Source organism: Dipodomys merriami, unplaced genomic scaffold (genome assembly GCF_024711535.1).
Source record: "Dipodomys merriami isolate MVZ:Mamm:240054 unplaced genomic scaffold, mDipMer1.0.p SCAF_91, whole genome shotgun sequence".
In the NCBI taxonomy this organism is placed as follows: Eukaryota; Metazoa; Chordata; class Mammalia; order Rodentia; family Heteromyidae; genus Dipodomys; species Dipodomys merriami.
Window position 1 is genome coordinate 1,260,424 of NW_027206524.1, and position 22,252 is coordinate 1,282,675.

Sequence of the window (22,252 nt, forward strand, 5' to 3'; positions counted from 1 at the left end):
CCTTAAAACACAGTATTTAAAAAAATTTATTCAGCTCATGATTTTCTGGAATAAGATTTGTTCATTTGTTTTGACTATTCAGTTAATTTCTGCTGGGAACTTTACATATATAAATATTATATATAAATATATTATTGATTAATATATTATATTAATACAATATATAATATAATTAATATAATAATGTAATATTCTATATAATATTAATCAATAATACATATACCTGTTAGGTTTTCTGATGGCCTGAGAATCTAAGATGGTCTCTCCTTCACATCCATTGATTGGGGGCTATCTGCTGCCCCATAGTTCTCAAATGGCTTTTCTCCCTTCAGCAAGCTGGTTCAGGCACCTTTATGATCCACATAGTAGTCTCAGGTTGCAAGAGAATCAAGAGAGAGCCAAACTCAGTACTGAAGTACTTTTTAAGCCTATGTCATGTGTGGTGTCACCTCATTGGCAAGTCACAAGGCTAGTCCTGAGAGACTGTGGGAAGTCCCTACTTCAGGGCATGAATGGGAAGGGAGGAGAGGAATGTATGCTATTTTTGAAATCTACTCCAATCTCTTTTTCCAATTTTGACTATTTTTAGGAGAATCCAATATGGACTATTACAGGAACAAGTATAATTGCACGTTCCCTGCGCTCATTGAAGACTGGCGCCAAACCTTCCATGATGGCTCTCAGGGTCAGACTGAACGTTTCTTCCCGTTTGGGTTTGTCCAGGTATATGCTGACAGGAAGAGAGTTTATGAGCACCAGTGTGTGATGTGCTGTTTAGATCTTTTTTTTTCTCTTGAATTCATATTCCTGTTTTTCCCCTAATGGTGTGCTAGTCTAGAATTGAAATCACACTTAATTCATTTGAGTTCCCTGATGAGAGAAATACATCTAAAAATGAATATGCTTATTAAATACTAATATTATTTAAAAAGCACTACAGGCTCCCTGGAAAAAAAATGAAAAGATAAGCAAAAAGAAAAAAAAAAGAAACTAAATGCACTAATAATTCCACAGTCTAGAAAAACCTATCTTCCTGCTCATGAGATGGGACCCACACCACAATATTATACCCTGTTCTGTCTTTTCTCTTAATGTAATACTGTGTACACTTTTTCATGCCAAAAATATTTATCTTCAACACAATTTAAGGAGTGTAGAATATGAATGTAATGTGTTTAATGAGTTAATAGACAGATACTTAGGTTGTTTCAGCATTTAGCTTTTATAAGTAGAAGCATGTATATTTTCCTTATAGTAAATCCCTTGTAGTTTTATTATTGTAATAAGTTACTAGAAATGAAATTGTTAGATCTAAAAGGAACAACTTGATTAGAATGCTTACACCAGTACCAGGGACTGAACCCACGGCCCTCCGTGTGTCAGGTAAGCAGAGTTGAGATATAGGACTCTGAATTCCATGATTAGGAAGTATATCTGAGAATTACTGATAGAAAAATGACCAGAAGCTTGAGAGAAAAGAAGAGCTGGAGGCTGGGGGCTTATAGTCCTTATGAGTGTGTTTTTTCAAAGGGCACTCAGAAAAACAGAATGAAAACTGCTGGATGCTATTTGTAAAACATGGGAATATGGCGTGTCTAATATTCTTTGGTTGGTGTATGCCTTCATTACACAGTATTTGTACAAATCACTGTGGGAGACACAGCACTGTCTCATCAGATCTCAGGAAAAACACAAGTGCGCACAGGTGTGTGTGTGTGCGTGTGTTATGCTGGTGCCACCATGCGGCCAGTATGCAGTAGTGCAATCAGCGGACAATTGCAGGGATTCTCTGCCAGCTGACACTTGGAGGAAAGGCTGTTGGCTTGAGGAGCTCCTTTAGTCTTTAGCTTAGCAAGTTTTCCTGTTAAGATGTTATTTCTCATGGCCTTGTTGCTGTGGTTCTCACTGTAGCACTGGCTGGTAAGCATGTTTCCATTTTCAGGCTTTGGATGTTGTGTGGAAGAAATAGGGTGGCTCAATGAGGGCCTGTTTTTTAGTTTTTGTGAAATTCTATTGGGCAACTTCAGCTCATATCATTTCCTGTGTTAAAGCTGATTTACATAGGAAAACTTAAAAATGAGAACTGAAATTCTACCCAAGCTCCTTCTGTTACCATGGATTCCCCTCCATGTTTTCCTGGTGACTTTCTGAAGACATTCAGCAGAAAATGTCCTCTACTTAAAGTTTTATTGAGCCATATGTGTAGAGGTGATGTTAGGTATTTCCTGGGCTGTGTGCCTAATAAGACTGGGTAGAACAATCTGTTTATTATGCAGCTCTTCAAATGGGGGTGGGTCAGACATTTTGTTGTTGTATTTACTTACATTAGTTATGCAGGGGGAGGGGTTCAATCAACCCCAGAGGTTAGACATTTTGAAATAGGGAGGAGGGAGCTGGGATTCCAAAATCTTATTCAAGGATATGCCTCTCCCCACCCCTCCAGTGACCCTAACTTCTTCCCACTAGGCCCCACCTTCTAAAGTTTCTATCACATCCAGCCATAAGATAGAACCAAGCCTTAGCACAGACACTCAAGATCTGAACTAGAATAAATATTATAGTAGCTTCCTGACTAATCAGTGTTTCTGGTATGATCACTGTATTCATATTTTTAAGTGATCCTTTTTGTCAACTATTTCAGTGGCTATGTTTAATTTAGAAGAAATTCAGGATTAACCATTTTGAAGTGTTTAATTCATTGGTACTCTGTGTTTGCACAACCACCATCGCTACAGTGGTTTTCTTTTGTGTACAGAAGTGGCAATTCCATCACAATTTACCTGTTAGCCTTCCAACCTTGACTTTCCATCATAATTCCTCCAGTCCACGTAGGCCAAACTCTCAAAACAGCCATTCTCTTTCTTTTGTCCCTTCTACGATTGTAGCATGTCAAGTACAATCATGGCTACTTGTAGGGACTTCTTGTATTTACTGTGCCCTTCCAGGGTTTAAAAAATACATCGTAAGGCCATGTTTTCCTATAATAATCTTTATGTAGTTGAAATGTATAATTACTGTTTCACTAATTTACCATTGAACTCATACATATTATTTATGCCATTGTTAATGAACATTTCTTGTCTATAAAATTTCTTGTATCAGGTATATCTTTAGCAAAACTGTGAAGTACTTTTTCCAGCTAGCTTCTGCTTTGTGACAAACCACCTCCAAACTCCATGGCATCACAATAATCTTTATTATTGTTAGTATATAATTTTTGTATTAACATATTATGATAATATAATAACCTTCATTATAAGCTATATTATTATAGTTCTGGGGGCTCCTTATTTGATAATCTTGGGTTCAACTGTTCTGGGGCTCTTTCAGATCTCTGTGGCTCAGAGGGGATTCTCCTCTAGTTGGGCGCTGTCCAGAATGGAGAGGATGGGCATCTATGTTCCACAGCCCTCATCCTTCCTCAGAGATCAATGGACTAAACCAAACATGTCCCTTTCTTTCTTATGGCAGAAGTTCAAGTGAGGCAACGTCTCTCGAAGCCTAGGCTAGGAATGGACACACCATAACACTGTATTGTCTGCTTTCATCTGTTGGCCAAAGGAAACCACATAGCTGAATACAGAATCAAGTGGGGATATATGCTTCCTCTTAACATGGGAAAACCTGTAAAGTGACATGGCAAGAGGTGGTAGATAAGCTGGGTGCTGGTGGCTCATGCCTGTAATCCTAGCTATTCAGGAGGCCGAGATCTGAGGATAGCGGTTCAAAGCAGAAAAAAATCTGTGAGATTCTTATCTCCCATTAATCACCAGAAAACCAGAAGTGGTGCTGTGGCTCAAGTGGTAGAGCGCTTGCCTTGAGCTGAAGAGCTGAAGGACAGCACCCAGGCCAAGAGTTCAAGCGCCACAACCAAAAAAAAAAAAAAAAAAAAAAAAAGGAGGGCAGTGGTGGATATAGGAAGGAATAAAGAAAAGAATTGGTGCCTTTGATGCAGCTTATCATATATGCAACAGCTGGGTCTTTGCTTCCCTGTGCTGTGTAAAAAATCAGTTACCTACTGCATTGTAACAAACTACTCCTCAAATTAGTAGTTAAAAAATTAAGTATTTTATCTGTTCATAATTCATGGCCTGGCCAGACAGGACTCAGCTGGGAAGGCTCATCTTTCCCCGCGGTGTTACCAGTTAGGTTTGTGTATGTGGTTGTAATTTGACTGTAGAATTCACACGGCAAGCCCCTCTGCTGAGATTGCTTGGAAACTGGAACCTCTCACCACAATCTTTGTTTCCAAGGCCACCTCTTTTTGCATAACCCAGAGTAACTGCTCCTCTCACCCCCTTACAATCAGCATAGGGTTCCAAGAGATGGAACTAGAAGTTAAGACCTCTAGGGGCAAACAGAAGCTGAACATTCTATTGGTCAGCAAATCACAGGGCTGGCCTTGATTCAATGGGAGGATGAAGAAAGACTCTTGATGAGAGCTGTGGTAAGTTGCATTGTAAAAGGGCACATGGAATGAAAGACTATTGCATCTACCTCTGCAAAGCCCCTGCACAGTAAATTCTTGTTGAATGAGCTTTTGGTCAGATCAATGAAGCAGAAGCAGAGCCTGCCAATAAAAAGCATTCTGGAATAGGATCTGACTCAATAAAAAATAATGTCTTTATTTTCTAGTTATCTTCCTATTTGTCACCGGAAATACCAGATGAAAGATTTCCTGAGATCCGATGGCACCAAACAGCAGATTTTGGCTTTGTTCCCAACACAGTAATGCACAACACTTTCATGGCTGTCACTATGGATCTTGGTGATAGGGACTCACCTTTCGGCAGGTATGATTGTTCTTAGAGTGTGCTTGACTAGTGCCTGTTGTTCATCTGTAGTCCTTTACTTTGATGTTTACTTGTGAGAGAACAAATTGGACTAAGGATTGGAGCTTAGTTGAATTGTCTATGTCAATGGAGGCATGTGTTTCAACATCAACAACAATATCAAAAACCCAACCCCCCCAAAAAACTCTAAACAGCTCATGTCTTGAGGTCTAAAGGTCAGGTCTAAAGGTCTAAAGGTCAACCAACATTTTGTTCATTGTACTTATTCACAGGACCCAGAGCAATAGACTCCAAATTGACCTGCCTTCCCTAGCAGCCTTAAAGTTTCATACAGTTTATATCTGGAAGGAGCAGAAATTATAAACATTTAATCCAGATAAACACAGGAGTTTGAGTGATTGGGAATAATTTTGTTAAGCTCTCTTAAGTTTGTTCGAATGTCTTTGTTATCCCTGTCCCTCCCCCTTTAAAAATTTAATTTTCTTGTAATTAGTAAGGAGTTGTACAGAGGGTTATTTTGTAAATCAGGTAATGAGTACATTCCTACCCCTTTCCCCTCTCCCCCCTCACCTTTGTTTTAGTGCCAGTCCTGGAGCTTGGGAACTGTCCTTTGAGCTTTTTTGTTCAAGGCTAACACACTACTACTTGAGCCACAGCTCCACTTCCTGTTTTTTTGGTGGTTGACTAGAGATAAGAGTGTTACAGATTTTTCTGTCCTGCCTGGCTTTAAATCTCTAATCCGATGATCTCTCCCTCTTGAATAGCTAGGATTTTAGGCATAAGCCATTGGAACCCAGCATCTCTCTCTCTCTCTTTCTCTTTTTTTCTTCCTTCCAAGTATTCTGTTGTTTCCAGGTTTCTAAACTCATCAAAGGCCCAGAGCCAAATCTATGGTTACCTTTTCCCATTTCTTTTAAGGTGACTAGTACTACTCAAAGAGTCCAGTAACTTTATCCTTACCTACTTCAGGAATGCTTTGTATAATCTCCTTTAAAATGAGTTCAAACCCAATGTTTTCATTCTTTATCCTGTAGCATCCACCCTCGAGACAAACAGACTGTGGCCTATCGGCTGCACTTGGGAGCCCGTGCTGTGGCTTACGGGGAGAGGGATGTGATCTTTCAAGGACCATTGCCTGACAAGCTAGAATTATTGTCTCGTGAAGGGCTGCTCAACATCACTTATAACCGGCATATCCAGATCTATTTGCAGAAGCTGAGCAACAGGACATTTGAGGTGAGAAGCAAAAAGAAAAAAAAAAAAAGAAGGGTTCATCCCATGGTAGTTGCCAAGGTTGCTTGACACAAAGTCTTTCTCTGTCATTATAATGTGACTATGAGGCAGCTCTTGGTTGGGGGGAAGGGGGAGGGAGAGCTAATCTCAGAGGGATAAGTAAGCAGCTATTAATTCATTATCTCAAGGGGCAAGTTTGACAGGATAATCAAGAAAGGGAAAATGAGCTCCTATTAAATATTCTTTTTGTATTTCCACTCCAAGACAATGCCATCTTTGCTTATGTAAATGCTTTGTTTTTTTAAAAAATAGATTATTACAAAATCATTGATCCAAAATACTCTCCTCATTTTTGGGTGTTTTTGTTACACTACACTCCATTCTGACATCCTTTAAGTTTTGTGTCTACCTTAAAGGTTTAAGCTTGGTGATTTGTAACTTAGAATGAATTAATGATACTGTTTTCTTCTTATACTAAGTAAGGATCATTCTGTTGTGCAATTGAGCTATTGGTTTAAAGATATTAATTATGAATTTTCTATAGTTGAGGATGATGGGGGTGAGTGGGTTGAGGCATTCCTGGATGGAATTGGAGTGGCTTTGGGAATCTAGAGGCCATTAGGCTGGGAGAGCATATGTAAAGAGGGTACCAGAGGGGATGAGAGAATCTTAGACAAACTTCATAAGGGAGTTTATCTAAGTCTGCAGCTTCTCTGGAAATTTTTTTTTTTCTGTGCCTGTCCTGGGGCTTGAACTCAGGGCCTGAGTGCTGTGTCTCTGAGCTTTTTTGCTCAAGGATAGTGCTCTCTCATTTGAGCCACAGCTCCACTTTTGGCTTTTGTGGTACTTAATTGGAGATAAGTCTCATGGGCTTTCCTGGCTGGGCTGGCTTTGAATTGTGATCCACAGATCTCAACCTCCTGAGTAGCTAAGATTACCGTGTGAGCCACCAGCTCCCTACGTTTCTGGAATCTTGATTGCAATAACCACCTGCCTCAGATGTCAGCACTCAGATGTCACTTAGCTTCTTTCCATAATGAATGTCAAGTGAATTATGGCTCCCAAGAAGGCTCTGCATTCTCTCTTTTTGGCAGCTACTGCCTGGCTGTCCATCATCTGGCCCTGGAACCCCAGTTGAGGTCAGGACAGAAATTAAGCTTTGGAAGCCAAGTACAGTTGCCAATGATAGTTATGCCTGCTTGCTTTGCTATCTAGCAGGTAGGACTACGGGAAGAATGTTCAGGGAAACTTATAAATGTTTGATATGATTCTTTGTCTACATCAGTATGTTTTATATATTGACTTAATTTAATCTCATGCATCTATTTATTTTGGGACTGTGCCTGAACTCAGGGCTTTGTCTCTACCTAAGCTACTCTCAGACCACATGAACATTTTATCAACTTGTGGCTTCGTCAACCAGATCAAAGCTGGTCCAGCTTCTGGTTAACATAGGAAATGGGTCTTTGACTAAAAGTGGCTCCTTCCCTCCTTTCTAATGTGTCTGACAGTGCAGTTCCCAGTTTCTTGGTACCATCTAATTGATCTGACCATTTCTATTTTCTGATTGTCTCATTAGATGGCATGTTGCGTGGAACATCGCTGCAAGTGGCTTCCAGCTGTCATGAAAATTTTCTCTTCCCACATCTTGACCTTGGATGTTTTGTCTTGTACTGCCACTGTGGCTGCTCTCCGCTATGCCTGGTCCACATGGCCTTGTGAATATAAGCAGTGTCCTCTCTATGACTACCATACTAAGCTGCCAGCACCTCCCTTCACTTCTTTCATTACAGACTAGGTTCTTGGACATTAGTGCAGGGTTGTCCATAACAGTTAAGCTTGCCTTTATCCCTTAGTATCAGCCTCTGTACTACAATGAATTAGAGCTCAGTGTCACTTCCTAATTACTGGGAGTGAAATGGCTAGTATTTTTATCCCTTCTAATCCTGAACTGTGGAATCTCCGGGTTGGAAGAAGATTTTAAAGGCCATGGAGGCCAGATAGTGTTTTCATGTGTTCTTTACAAAATCTCTTGGCAAGTGATTGATTACTGAATCTCTGTAAGAAGTTTCCAAGTTTTTCCTTATGTTGAAGTGAAATCTTTCTCTTATGAAACTTTACCACTCCATGACAGTCTTTTAGATAATTGAAGACTTTGTTTTCTTTTAAAGTCCAATTCTGCTCCTTTAATGATTATGTGACTATTTAAGCCAAACCAACCAACCCAAGTGCAGATATGTTTATTCTTTAAGGCAATAACCTGCCTTAAGGAATAGAATGGGCCATGTAGTTATAGCCTTGTTCAAGCACTCACATGAGTGCTGGGTGAATCATAGGTTCAGTAAAGCATGAAAGTAATGGTAACGGAAGCTAAAGGATCATTAAATATAATTCTCAGGCTCATTAAAGAGTTTAAGGCTAAAGGCAGAACTATATGATAAACTTATAGAAAAAAATAAGGTGCCAGCCAGGTGCTGGTGGCTCACACCTGTAATTCTAGCTACTTAGGAGGCTGAGATCTGAGCATTTTGGTTTGATGCCAGCCTGGGCAGGAAAGTCTGAGACACATATCTTCACTAAACTATTAAGAAAAAGCTGGAAATGGCACTGTGGCTCAAGTGGTAGACTGTAGTGCTAGCTCAGGGACAGCACTCAAGCTCTGATTTCAAGCCCTAGGACTGGCAAAAAAAAAAAAAAAAATGCAGTTGAGACAGTGGTAAAAACAGGGCCTTAATGTATATTATTAAGAATCATGAGAGTTAGGGAGTGGCTTGAGTAGAGCACCTCCCTAGCAAGCACAAGATCCTGAGTTCAACCCCACTACCACCAAAACAAAACTAAAAAACCATAATGCAGTTTATAGGTTGATTAAGAACAGCTGATGGTTCTTGAAAAATTGTTATCTATTAGGAGTTGGAAATAAATGTATGATTAGTGCTGTGTATGTATTTATATATATCCAGTCAAAATTGTCTTAGGAAGACTTGTAAATTGCTCTTGAAGTTTAAGTAAGAAAAGGATTAAGAATGTCATCTGTGGGTTCCTGCCATCCCTTTAATGTGAAAAATCAGAACTAAAGCAGCAGAATCACTTTCTACATCTGCTTCCAAGGGGCTTTGGTGTAATTCCAAACAGCAGAACAGCTTGCCAGTGTCAAGATTTTATTTGGTTAAAAAAAAAATCAAAACACAAACTATAAACTCTGTAAGGAACTTTGGCTTCTCTAAGACTTCCTTGCATATAATTAAGTCCTAATGCCCACACTTTTTCTCTTATACACTTGGCCTCATAAGAACCATGAACTTAAGATTGACCTGAGAAAGAGTAAATCTTATTTGTCCACACCTCTGACAAACCAGTGTGTGCCCATATATATAGAAGAGGTTTCTAATGCAAGAAGAGGTAGCCAAAAACTACACCCAAGATCTTAACACCTAGTATTCCAATCCCACATGTAAAAACTTTCATTTAGGCAATGGATGTATAATGAAGTAATGTGTAAATGAATTTATTTTTAATGATGGCACACTTTGTGGCAATTGAACTTTACTGTTTGAAAATGAAATAATCACTGTAGGAAATTAGGTATAAGCAAGTAAGTTGCATAAAAATCATCATTAAGGGAGAAACATTAGATTTGTTTGGATTACATAATACATACCATATACTTTTATTTTGTAATCTTTTTAATGGAATACAATTATTTAATATATGGAGAAAATGGAGTTATATGACAACTATATTCTACAAATGATTCAAAAGAAAAACTAATCCAGTCAAAGAGGTTGCTTTGTGAAAGGTCACAAAGAGAACTTAAAACTAACAAGTTTAGGGCTAGGAAGGTGGCTCAGTGGTAGAGTGCTTGCCTTGCATGCTTGAGGCCCTGGGTTCGATTCCTCAGCACCACATAAGCAGGAAAAAAAAGCCAGAAGTGGCTCTGTGGCTCAAGTGGTAGAGTGCTAGCCTTGAGCTGAAGAGCTGAGGGACAGTGCCCAGGCCCAGAGTTCAGGCCCTGTGACTGGACCAAAAACAAAAACAAAACACACACACAAAACTACAAAACACACACACACACACACACACAAAACTAACAAGCTTAAATGTATTGCCTAGTGAGAGGACCAGTTCCCTAGTGAGGGAACCCTACGGTGATCAGTCCCTACTCATTAGGGAAAACTAAGGATTTAACTCTGGGAATTCATCATGCTCTACTCTCTTCCTAGTGAGAAAATGTTCTGTTTGTTTTTCACCTTAATATTTATCACTGGGACAACATCTATTCAGCCCCTTTAAGATCCCAACCTAAAGAAATTGTCAAATGCTGGGTGCTGGTTGCTCACACCTGTAATCCTAGGTACACAGGAACCTGAGATCTGAGGATTGTGGTTTGAAGCTAGCCTTGGCAGGAACATGAGACTGTTATCTCCACCAGGGAACTGGTAGTGGCACTGTGGCTGAAAGTGGTACATTGCTAGCCCTGAGGAAGAAAAAAGCTCAGGGACAGCACCTAGACCCTGAATTTAAGCCCTATGACTTACAAAACAAAAAAACAGAAACTGTCAAATGCATGAACCTTTTATCCAGATTTTATTCATATGTCCATAGGTCAGTCTGGCTCCAGGGTAGCTATGCAGGTCAAAGTCAAAACACTGTACAGAAAACAGTGCCTTGACAATCAGAGATGCAACTTCAGAAAGGACAGACAACTAAACTCATCTATATGTGGTCTGCCTACTTTCCATTATTCTACAGCTTTTCAATGACAACACTCCTCAAGCAATCCCAGCATTGTGTTTTTGACTAGTCTACTAATTTTCTTATGTAAGAGGAAGATAGCCAGTGTTTCAGTTTGTGGAAATTCATTCTTTACTTAGCCAATTCTCTACTGATAAGACACATTATATTGGCTTTTTAACAGATTTCCATTATTAAACAAACACTGTGACATATAAACCTATCATACTTGTCCAGTTATTTCTTAGGGTCTTTAACATGGAATAAAAGATTAAAAGATAAATATATATTTAAAATGTTTATCTACAGCTTAACCCTCCCAAACAATTTTTATTTCCTTCAAGATACTCCTTTCCTCTCATCCTCAGGGCACAAAATGTTATCAAGACACAAATATCTTTAGCAATATAACAGATACGATATATTAAATGTATGTGAAGTATTTTTAAGTTTTTAAAAATATAATCAAAAGCATTTGATACTATTTCACCTATCTCCATACATACAAATGCATGTACATTATGCACATTCAAACATACCCATTAACTGAAACCAGTTTCAACCTTTTCCCATGATAGATGCTTATATACTAGACTCCTTAAGTTTATGTTTATTAGGTTGAGTTCATAGTTTGAAAAACTGTTCTAGTAAACTTGGACCAATTCATTAAATTTTTTAAAGATTCATCCTAAAATGAGTTTTTAATATATATATTTATACTTAGGCTGTAATAACATTTCTTAAATGATAAAAGCAGCATGCTCCATCAACTTATGCAGGAAACAGATAAAAAATATTAACAGTGTTTGAGTAATCTTTTGCTGACTTGGCTATTATCCAAATTTTATATCTTTTTGGCATTATAAAAGACAGCTTACAAAAAGACTAATAATCATAGTTAAGGCTAGGTGACATGGTTCAAGCCTATAATCCTAGCTATTTGGGAGGTGGAGGTTTGGAGGATAGAGGATCATTGTTTGAGAACTGCATGTACAAAAAGCTCAGTAAGATTCCATGTCAACACAGTAACTGGGCATAGTAATGCATGTCTGTCATCCCAACTATATGAACAAGTACAAACAGGAATCCAGTCTAGGTTGACATGGGCATAAAGCTAGATCCTACTTCAAAAATAATACAAAAAGGGCTAGCAGAGTATCTCAAGTGGTAGAGCACCTGCTTAGTAGGCAGGAAGCCCTGAGTTCAAACCCCAGTACTGCTAAAACAAACAAGCCAAACATAAAACAAAAAACATTATACCAGTTACGTAGATGCTGACAGTGGCCAGGGTGCTATGCTCCAAATACTGCTCTTTCTGATTCCTTTCTCTGCTGGTCACATTTCTGTAATATCCTAATCATCTTATTTATATTGTCTTCGGTTGGCAGTCATGAATTATACAGCACACAAACAATTCATTCTCACCACTGCTTTCCCCATTCTGCTTCTGCTTTTTTTTGTCCCGTCCCTAACTACTCAAGCCAGCCTTGGGCACCTGGAAGGTAGGGAATTAAGGCAATGCACAAGGTAGGATGAACCTGCACTGATGGGATTAAGTGATACACTAAGCTCCACATTAATGCTATGTACAGGGACCAAAGAATTCAGTTGTATAGCATGCAGAGTTATGCTCTACATGGTTAAAATGGAATGATGTCACTCTACTGCGTTAGGGAGATGGGAACAACTCCCAACTATGTCCCATGTGAATCTGTTATTTGGTTTCAGCACACAGAACTAAAAGTACAATCTCCAATAAGGAATAGAAAGCATATGAAATGGGTTAAAAGAGGATTTTGAACCTTACTCAAAAATTGGCAGCTATTACATACTCACTAGGTCAAGTCATAAATTAAATCCTAATCCTTACTGTGATGGTGTGGGGAGTTGAAGCCTCAGGGAGGGAAGTAGGTCATAGGGTTCTGCATGGGATTAGTGCCTTTATAAAAGGGACCACAGGAGCTCCTCTGCCCCTTTTATGGAGGTTACAGCTAGATGGCTCTCTATGAACCAGAAGCAGGTCCTCAGTAGGCACTGTCAGCACCTTGAACTTGGGACTTGCAGTCTCTAGAACCATGGGAAATAAAATTGCTGTCACTAAGCCACTCAGTCTATGGTACTTTGCTATCTCAGCCCAAACAGACAAAGCAGATTAATACTGAAGTCTACTTTAGGCAGAGCCAAACAAGATTATACTCTGATTACAAGAAGATGAAAACCAAATGTTTAAGAGAATTTTTTTTTACTAAAAATAAAGTGAAGTTGCTTCTAGGGTAAATTATCACCATGGGAACTCCCATGATGAAATGTGATAAAAATCTTCTTCAGTCATGAATGGCTGCCTTTATCCCATATATTCTAAGTTTTGGTTAAAAAAGTCATAGTGATGAAAATAAAGTGAGATCTGATCCTTTCTTCAGTCTGAAGACAGAACTGGGCTGCACTGTGATGGACACTCCAGGTGCTGCAGGTGAGTGCCTACCAAGGGTTCACGTGTCAGGAACTCAGGTGGGTAAGAAGTCACAAAGGCTGCAGGCTGTAGCTCAGGCAGGTCCAAAGATCCTGGAAGAAATAATCTTTAAGTCCAACTGATGCTTGGGAATCTTAGAAGTGATTTATTCAGACATTTACATGGCCTTTTAATTCTTCAACATCCTTGCAAAATTCAGCCCATTCTTTCTTTAGTTGGTAAAATAGGACAGATATTTTTATCATGAAGAACAATGAAATTGCTCTTTGAAAGTGACTTTGCTATGGCTATATATGATATACAACTCTCTATAGCCTAAATATGCCTGAATTTCTGATTATTCCTCTTACTTTGAGAAGGAATGTAAGAAACCTAGGCAGAGCCATGGCCACCACCACTTTGTTGTCATCTGAAATTTCCCATACAGTAAACCTCTCCCTTTTGTACTTAGATTTTATTCAGGTTAGAGAATGAGATATTGTGGTTTGTCAGGGTATCTTAGCTTGCTCTATAAATTTGTGAGTAACCTAGGAATCTAGGCAGGCAGCATATCTGTTTGACTTTGTATTCTTCATGACTTCATGTATTCTTCATATTCTTCGTGAAGGCTTAAAACATTTATTGCCCAGACGTCTGATTTCTGGGGTACCCAGCAATGTGTGAAGAAAGCATGATACTCTAGAAATGATCAGTTTTCAACCCAGAAAGGCAAAAAGATACCTGGCAGAATGGGATCATCATGATCTTCACCAAAAGTCTGTTTCTGAAAGACTTCAAAGCTCATAGCTATCTCATTCTCTGGTAGTCCTTCTTCAGGTTTGCATGCATCAAATTTTACCAACTGGTAACTGCAGGATCAAAGGGAATCATTCATGAGTTGTCCTAACTCCAAAGGGGTCAACTTATTTTTTTAATTAGGTCTTTCCTCTATATATGTACCTTTTAGGTAAGGAAGCAAATCAAATGCCAGGGAAAAAGAAAACAAGCAAGACTCTTTCATAACCCTTTTGCTATCATGGTGCACACAGAAAACAGCACAGGCTGAGTATCCCTAATCTGAAAATTCCAAACCTTTGCAAAGGCTCAACCTTTTTGATCACTCAGAAGGCTACAAAATCCCTTGCGTTTGGTCACAAGTTAAAATGGAGTTGTGCTAAAATATTGTCTAAAAGTACCTTTAGGACATATAAACAGATATGAAACATGAATTTCCTATATAGACTTGGCTCTTATCTCCAACTACCTCATTATAAATATTCTAAAATTGAAAAATAATTCAAATCTTAAGTATTTCTAGGCCTAAGGATTTTAGATAAGGCGTACTCAACACATAATACAGTATACTGGGTTCCTGGTTCCTGTTCTCCTGTGTTTAGAGGCATGATAGTGTGGAAGAACACATGCCTTGGCCACAATAGTTCAATAAACATGAATGGAAAAAATAGTTTAGTCCCTGTTGGTTGACCACTGAGCTTCTACCAATGAAATGGGTTTGCCCACACTTACTTGACACATTTTTGAGCTTCTGGACAACTTTGGATGAGGTTGTGAATGACTGGATGAGAAAACCCAAAAAAGTCAGCTCCAGATGGAAGCAGGTTAGGCATTATCTTTCCCCTAAACAGGAGAGGGAGGAAATTTAGCTTGAGAGCTTAAGAGGGAGATGTTTGAAGGATACAGAATTGGTTTCTACAAAACGAGGGATTTCACTGAAAGTCTCACTGTACTGACTGATCCTTTTAGCCTTCTTTAAGCTGTTGGCCAACTCACAATCTAGCATTGATGATTCTAAGCAGTTCTTCATGACAAGCATCTGCAGAAGAGCCAACAATGACATTCTGGGGATCATCTTCGGGAACAATTTCAAACTGAGAACAACAAAGGAATGATTAGATCAATCTGCAAAGAGGGAAGCAGAGTCATAGCAGTCCTATAAATATTTCTTCTCTCTAGATTGTGAAGCTGCTGTTTATCAGAAGATGGATATAAATAGTTTCCTATAATGCTGTTAAAAAACAGGAGTAGTGCTGTGGCTCAAAGTGGTAGAGTAATAACCTTGAGCTGAAGAGCTCAGGGACAGCACCCAGGCCCAAAGTTCAAGGTCTCCCCCCAACCCCCCCACAAATTAAAAAACATGACAAGTAAACAGAGAAGGTCCTTCGGCTGTTTTAATTCTATACTACTTGGCTGACAATTTTCCAGGGGTGAACATTTAATCTCTTCTATACCTTTCTAGCCCCTTTCCTATTCCACTTACCATATCCTTAAACACTTTCCTGCCATATTTAGGGTTCTTCAAGTTTTATTTTCTAACAAAATATTGAGCATTTTTTTCTATTTTAGACAAAACTATATAATTACAGTATATTGCATGACATTTTGATGTATATATCCATACAAATAATATTTTAAACACGTGAAATTACTCTCTGTGTATACTATTATGTTTTTCTTTGTTCACTGATACATATTTCTTTAGATGATACAAGATCACCTTAGTTATCCTGGGTCAAGGACACAAGTATTAAAATTGCTGGCATCACAAGTTATCCTCCAAAAAACTACCAATATTCACTAGTACTAATGTACTTGTTTTCCTAAACTCTGGTCAATACAGGATATTATCAAACTCTGATAGTTGTATAGAGGCAAAAATAAGGTTTCATTTTATTTTTCATTTTTATATGCTTACTTTTGATTGTATTTGTTAATGTGACAGAGTTCTTGCAATGTCACACAACGCCTGAGAATCCAAAAAAAAAAAATAATGGTACAATGGAAAGCCACCTACACCATTATATGGCATCTCAAAACTTGATTCATGTGCATTTGGTAACTTCACGATCTTTTAAAACATCACAAGAGCTGGAATTTAGCAAGTCTCTAGACTTCTAAGCACACTATGCAGAAAACAAACCTCCTCATGGTTGTATCAGTTTACTCCTCAATAACACAATCTCCAGCAAAATTCTGTGGGAAAGGTGAACACTTAGAGAGTGTGTGGCTCAGGGTTTAGGAGATCATTTGTTAAGTTTTTTTTCTCCCCCAAATGAAGTATTTGGTTTAACCTGTTTCTCATCTAGTCATTTACAGTTTCACTTTTGTTGATTATTCTGTAGCAGCACTTTAACTGTACATGAATCCCATGGTGTATATATTTTTCTTCCTTTTTGCTGCTTGTCTGTTAACTTTGAGTATGGTGTCTTTCATCACTCAGAAGTATTTACAATTTTTATAGCATAGTATGTTACTCTTTGACAGTTTCTGTTTCATGTCTTGCTAAAGAAAACCTTTTCAGCTGAGTGCCAGTGACTCATACCTGTAATCTTAAGTAACCCAGGAAGCTGGGGAGCACAGTTTGAAGCCAGCACGGGTAGGAAAGTCGATGAAACTCTTACCTCTGATTAACACAGAAAAAACAGAAGTAGAGCTGTGACTCAAGTGGCAGAGTACTAGCCTTGAGTCTAAGAAGAAGCTCAGGGACAGTGCCCCAGGGCCAGATTTCAAGCCCCAGGAGTGGCAAAGAAAACAACAAACAAAAGTTTTCACATTTTCCTTAACATATCTATAGCATATTCTATAAAGCTAAAGTCTATTGTATTGGTGCTTACTGACAAATAAATCTACAGAACCATTGAGAAACAGACCCCATCAAGTACTGTATATACTTAGTTTTTAGAAAGTCACTTGATGCTAGTTGGCAAAAAAACTAAAATTTAAATTCCTATTTCATGATATAACTAAAAGTAATGTCAGGTTAATTAAGTAAGTAAATAAATACGGCATGAATTACTCTATTTCAGTAATGGCTAAGCATTGTGTCTTTCAGAGGAAATTAAAAATCAGTGTACCAATTTCCATTAAAAGTTTAGTAGTATTTTGATTAGATTTGCATTACATTTACAGCTCTGGGATATGTGTGTGTATGTGTGTGTGTGTCTAACTACCTACTGATCTGTATCTTTTAGGACCCTTTCTGCAGAGCACTATTGTATGACCAAGTTCACTTGAATTCTTAACAGGACTGATGCAGTATTACCAACTTAAATCAGGTAGAACTGAGGTTCTCCCACCTGCTCAAAGATTCCTTACCTTGCCTTTACATCCTTCCAACCAGTCTCTAGTGATATGTTACTTCATCAGACAGTGAGGCTTGGAATTCTGAAAATGGCCTATGTGAAAATGGGCTATGTTTTTCCCAAAGGATGGATTGGAAAAATAAGCTGCTTTGCATTTTAGTATTTAATAAGGATGAGATTTGGGATTTCCTGGTCTTTTCATGCATCCAGAAACTAAAATGTGGTTCTCTGCTACCTCCACATAGCTCAAACTTGAAACTAATCTTCCATGTAAAAAGCCCATACTTAATACAATCAGGTTTGATCAAGCCTCAAATAGTCAAAATATGGACAGTAGTATTGTTCAAGTAGAAGAAACATGGTTTAAGTGAAAGTCAGTTTGAAAATTAGATACATATTCGTATCCCAGCTTAACCACTTACAAGTGAGGTGTGACTTAGGGTCACTTTTTCTAAATCTTGTGAGCTTATCAAATGGCAATGATATCACATCTATCTTGTAAGGTGTCAGAACTGGTAACACATTTTAAGTGTCTAGAACAGAGGTTCTTAACAAAAAAAGCCAAAAGAAGTAATTATATTCACATGGGTACCTGAGGCTGCACACCACCATCCTTGATCTGACAGGTATATAGACACTCTTGGTCTGGGCACTTCATGCTGGTATACAGTCGTGTACTATAGTAGCCCACGGGGTAGATGGTGCACTCATCATGGAAGCCAGGTCGGTCGGTGATGATCTATAAAAAGAGTCCCCCATCCCTGAGATTTATGTCACTGAAGGATTTAATAATCCAGTTCACTCTGGCTGCTTTTAGAACCACTTTGGGGCTACAAAGTAACAAACCACACAAAGAGTGACAGCTGCAAAGCAGGTAGAAGCTGACCTGGATTTGTAGGGACTGGAGATTTTTCTGGGACTGGTATGGATCAGCAAGGGGGTGCTGCTGATGGGAACAGGGAGGGATGGCTCAACCCCACTGCTATATTTCCCTGGTTCTCCTCTCTGTATGTGGCTGGTCTCACTCACCTCCCCCAGGCTATATACTGTTAGACCCCCTAGTCCGATGGGGAACACAGGCCGTCCTGAGGGATCCAGGGCAATGGGCTGAACCAGCTTGCGAGCACCTCCCTCCATTTTCTTTTTCTTGGATGTTTTCTTCAGAACTGAAACGCAAATCTGGGGTCATCCACTTTAGGTCCCTCCCAGTGCCAAGGAGAAGGAAAAAATTTACTTGTGAGCTAAGGGCAATAAGTCAACCTTGATTTTCTATAGATACTCCTTGAACTACCTTGGGCTACATATTAATAAGCCTATCTACCAAATGCTACAGCCAAGCAACATAGTATACTATAAAAACCCAGTTGTTTCCCCTTGTGATTGTGTGGAGCTGACTGGGAACTGTGGCTTGTTTCTAGTGCCCAGGAACCAAAGAGCATCATACTGAGTATCACGATCCCAGGAAAAGATAAAAACACAAAGTATGGTTTCTATTGAATGTACGTTTAGCTTTCACACTATGGTGAAATTGAAAAAAATCATTAAGTTGAGCCTTTCTAAGTCAGGAATCATTGGTATTGAGTGAACTATAATAGGCTTTTCCAGAGTCCCAAGATTTACTCTAACCTGTCCACTAGTAATCAATACATTTTGAAGTCAGATGAGAAATTTCTCAAGCTAGTTGTGTGCTCAAAGTGCCACCTAGCCCATTTCCTTGCCTTTAGTAAAGACTTTATAAAAGTAAGTGCAACTCAAGAGTTAGGAAAGACAGAAATCTTAAGTCTGTTTCCTTCACATTAACCAAGTCTGACTAAAATCTTTCCAACGGAAGTTGGCTCTACTAAGGCATCTGCTTCTCAAGGGGCTTTAAAGTCCCAAAACTTTTGAAAAGACTTATGAGCCTTGAAGTGTATATGACCACATGTGTTTACCAGTTAATAACCAGGTTTTTGTCATCAGTAGTTGAACCACTGGGATAACTGATACATTGTTTCTCAAAAGTACCTTCCAATTTGTTGTTCTCTTTGCCTTTTTCTCTTTTCTCCTTCTTGGATTTCTTCCCAAATGGTTCCTCAGCCCCTGTGCTGGGCCCAGAAATGGGCCCAGTTCCCTGTATAGCACCCACAGAACCGGCCACACCATAAGTCAGGGGCAAACTGGAGCTGTGGGAAGGAGGTGCAGCCTGTACTTCCCCTTCTGTTAGTGCCTGAAGTTGGAGGAGCTTCTTTAGCAAGTACCTGAGGTCAGGAAGGAAAGGGAGCAGAAGTATGAACTTACATTTTACTAATTCTAGAAAAAATCCAGAATTATGTAAAGAGATTATCATACTCATAAATAAGGTTCTTTTTGGACCATGGGGGTGATGTCTCAAGAGAAAAACGAATACTTCAAGAAACCATATCTAAGCTTCTGTGTCCTGTATCTCTCTTTGACCTGGAACACTCTTCTATCTTTGTTAAAAGGTGTTAGGTATCTGAATAGTTTTATATATATATCTACTATGCTTGGCTTAAAGTAGTACAGACTGTATAAATACTTGTGGATTTTATAATAAAGGTTAGAGGGTTTTCCCAGGAAGATAAATAGAGGGGCTGTCTTCTCATCATGGTCCAACATGACTTGGTGTGTGGGGACCAATTCTATAGATTGTAAGTTTATACTTGCTCAAGTGGCCAAAGGGCAATGCAATGCACAAAAATTCCACTGGAGAAAAGTCTCCATAGCAATAATCTTGTATCATTCTCCAAAAATGTTTTTCTGAATGTAGGATGAAACTAGCTCACCTTCTTTCTTCTTTTGCTTTAAGAAATTTTTCCTCAAGACGAGCAATTTCATCACAAATAGCAGCATTTTCCTTTAAGAAAAAATTTGAACATAATCATATAAAGTGAAGATCAAGGTGCTGGGAAGAGGTTATATCTGTATCTATATATAGATATATAGTGTCTCTGGATAACAGAAGAGCTATTTTACCCAAAGCATCCCACATAATATCCTAGAAATAGTGGAGGGAATTGGGTTTGAACTCTGCTTTAAGCTTGCTATGAAGTATTCTACCACTTGAGCCATACCCCCTTGCCTTTTTTGCTTTAGTTATTTTTGGAGAAAAGGTCTTGTGTTTTAGCTCAAACTGACCTGGACCACAAGCTTCCAAATTTACACTTTCCTTCTAGTTAAGAGGGCAGATACATGCAATGCTACCCAGCTATTTGTGGAGGAGGGGGACTTGCTAACTTTCTGCCTGAGCTGGCCTTGAAAGGTGATCTTTTTGATCTTAGCTTTCCAAGTAGATGGGATTACAGGCACCAGCCACCATGCCTGGCCTTCTGTGTACTTTTTGTTTTGTTGTTAGTTAAGCCTGAACTCTGGGCCTGGGCACTGTCCCTCAGCTCTTCAGCTTAAGGCTAGTGCTCTACCACTTGAGCCACAGTGCCACTTCCAGCTTTTTCTGCTTATGTGGTGCTGAGGAATCATGCATGCAAGGCAAGCACTCTACCACTGAACCACTTTCCCAGGCCCTGTGCACAATTCTTAAACTTCATAATTTACCTGTATATAGTCAAGTGTCATCTTTCTTTACTGATTTACTCAATGTGTCTCCTAAGCACCAGTACTAAAGAAAATGCCTCACAGCTAGAACCTCCAACTAAATGATAGTAAGAGGGAATTCAAAATGTCTTGACTCATAATCTGAGTTGCTGGATTAATACCACTAATAATCATATTCATAACAATATATTAGCGTACTTATTAGTGGTACTATCTTTATGAATGTGTACATATACTACATATATACATATAAAAGGAAAACCATTAATTTTAGATGTGGGACGACATTTGAGGACTACATCCTTATTTCTAAGCACTAAGATAGATAAGTAACACAAATTTATAGTTGGCAGCTCATTCACTCAATAAACTTAAATGACTGGTGAGACTGGAAAACACCTAAATGTAACTATATAACTCATGTAAGCTAATTATAAAAACAAAGCAACCGATCTCCGAAAGGCAGGTGTTGGGTGTCTAGCTCTGTGGCTAGCATGCTGGAGGCCCTGGGTTCCAGCCTTAGAACGGAGGAGGAAGTACACACATACACACATTTGCCCACCACTTGTATGGTTGGGGTTGGAAGCTGTTAGGGAAGCAGGTTGTGTCATGGAAACATTAAACTGTAATCAAGCTGTTTAAGCTGGAGTGAGGGCTCTTAACACTGTGCCCTTGAGCAAAGATTAATTTTCTCTCTGGGCTTCAGTGATGCGTGTTTAAAAATGACCTAATTTTCAGGTTATCTGGAACCAATCACATTTCTGAGCTTTGTCCTAAGGACTAAAGTATGAGGTTTCGTGGGAGAACTTCTAGGCATCAAGCACTTTACTTTTCCAACACTGCATCTTTCACTAGTGACTTAGCTCTCGTTTCCAAAGGAGGAAATTGTTAACTCGTCCGAAGACAAGTAGGGACGTATACCGCAAACCCCATCACCGAATGAAGACTGTCCCTCAGGGAAAGGGAAGAGCTGGGGCGCGCAGGCGGAGGCGGGCTTCGCGACGGGCACTCACAAACACCGTGGCCTTGGCCGCTTTGCGCAGCCGCAAGTACTTCAGCCGGTACTTCTCGTTCTGGCTCTTCTTCGGAAACTTTTTCATCCTGGCCTTGCAGGACAACCACGGAGCCCGAGGCCAGCAGGCGAGGCCGCCCCGCAGCCTCACGTTCCCGCCCCACTCGGGGGGGCCTCAGGACGCCGCCCGCATCGGTCCCAAGGGCGAGGCGCGGGTCGGGGGTCCGGCGTGGAGTCTGCTCTGGGCTGGCAGAGTCGTGGCTCTAGGAAACCAGCTCCCCCTGTATTCCCACCCCCCAAAAAACCGCCGGAAAGCCTCCAACGCCGCCAGACGCCAGCACATCCAAGTACTTCCGTGACGGAAGTTAACGGCGCCGGAAGT

The 22,252-nt window shown here is 39.5% G+C and overlaps 2 protein-coding genes across 3 annotated transcripts in view; one reads left to right on the forward strand and one right to left on the reverse strand.

Moving 5' to 3' along the window:
- The window catches only part of LOC138821358 (sialate O-acetylesterase-like), a 36,894-nt gene extending 27,345 nt beyond the window's left edge, over positions 1 to 9,549 (forward strand). For both annotated transcript variants that reach the window (XM_070013523.1, XM_070013524.1), the window contains 4 exons: positions 590 to 723; positions 4,636 to 4,793; positions 5,828 to 6,029; positions 7,606 to 9,549. In XM_070013523.1, the coding sequence (XP_069869624.1) occupies positions 590 to 723; positions 4,636 to 4,793; positions 5,828 to 6,029; positions 7,606 to 7,824 (713 nt within the window). In that variant the 3' untranslated portion in view covers positions 7,825 to 9,549. The remainder of the gene's footprint in view (positions 1 to 589; positions 724 to 4,635; positions 4,794 to 5,827; positions 6,030 to 7,605) is intronic.
- A 3,436-nt stretch (positions 9,550 to 12,985) lies between these two features.
- Positions 12,986 to 22,234, reverse strand: LOC138821359 (transforming growth factor beta regulator 1). The gene is made up of 9 exons (XM_070013525.1): positions 21,872 to 22,234; positions 20,093 to 20,163; positions 19,314 to 19,546; positions 18,339 to 18,475; positions 17,902 to 18,048; positions 15,001 to 15,098; positions 14,737 to 14,847; positions 13,951 to 14,078; positions 12,986 to 13,322 (listed from the first exon to the last, which is right to left on the reverse strand). Exons 1-9 carry the CDS (start codon positions 21,956 to 21,958, stop codon positions 13,177 to 13,179), a joined length of 1,158 nt encoding a protein of 385 aa, XP_069869626.1. The 5' UTR covers positions 21,959 to 22,234; the 3' UTR covers positions 12,986 to 13,176.
- Between the last annotated feature and the right edge of the window lie 18 nt (positions 22,235 to 22,252).

Coding starts and splice junctions, on each gene's coding strand:
- LOC138821359 (XM_070013525.1), bottom strand. CDS start 21,958: ATGAAAAAGTTTCCGAAGAAGAGCCAGAACGAGAAGTACCGGCTGAAG. Junction 20,164..21,871: donor CGGCCAAGGCCACGGTGTTT/GTGAGTGCCCGT, acceptor TTTTTCTTAAAG/GAAAATGCTGCTATTTGTGA. Junction 14,848..15,000: donor AGAATCATCAATGCTAGATT/GTGAGTTGGCCA, acceptor TCTCCTGTTTAG/GGGAAAGATAATGCCTAACC.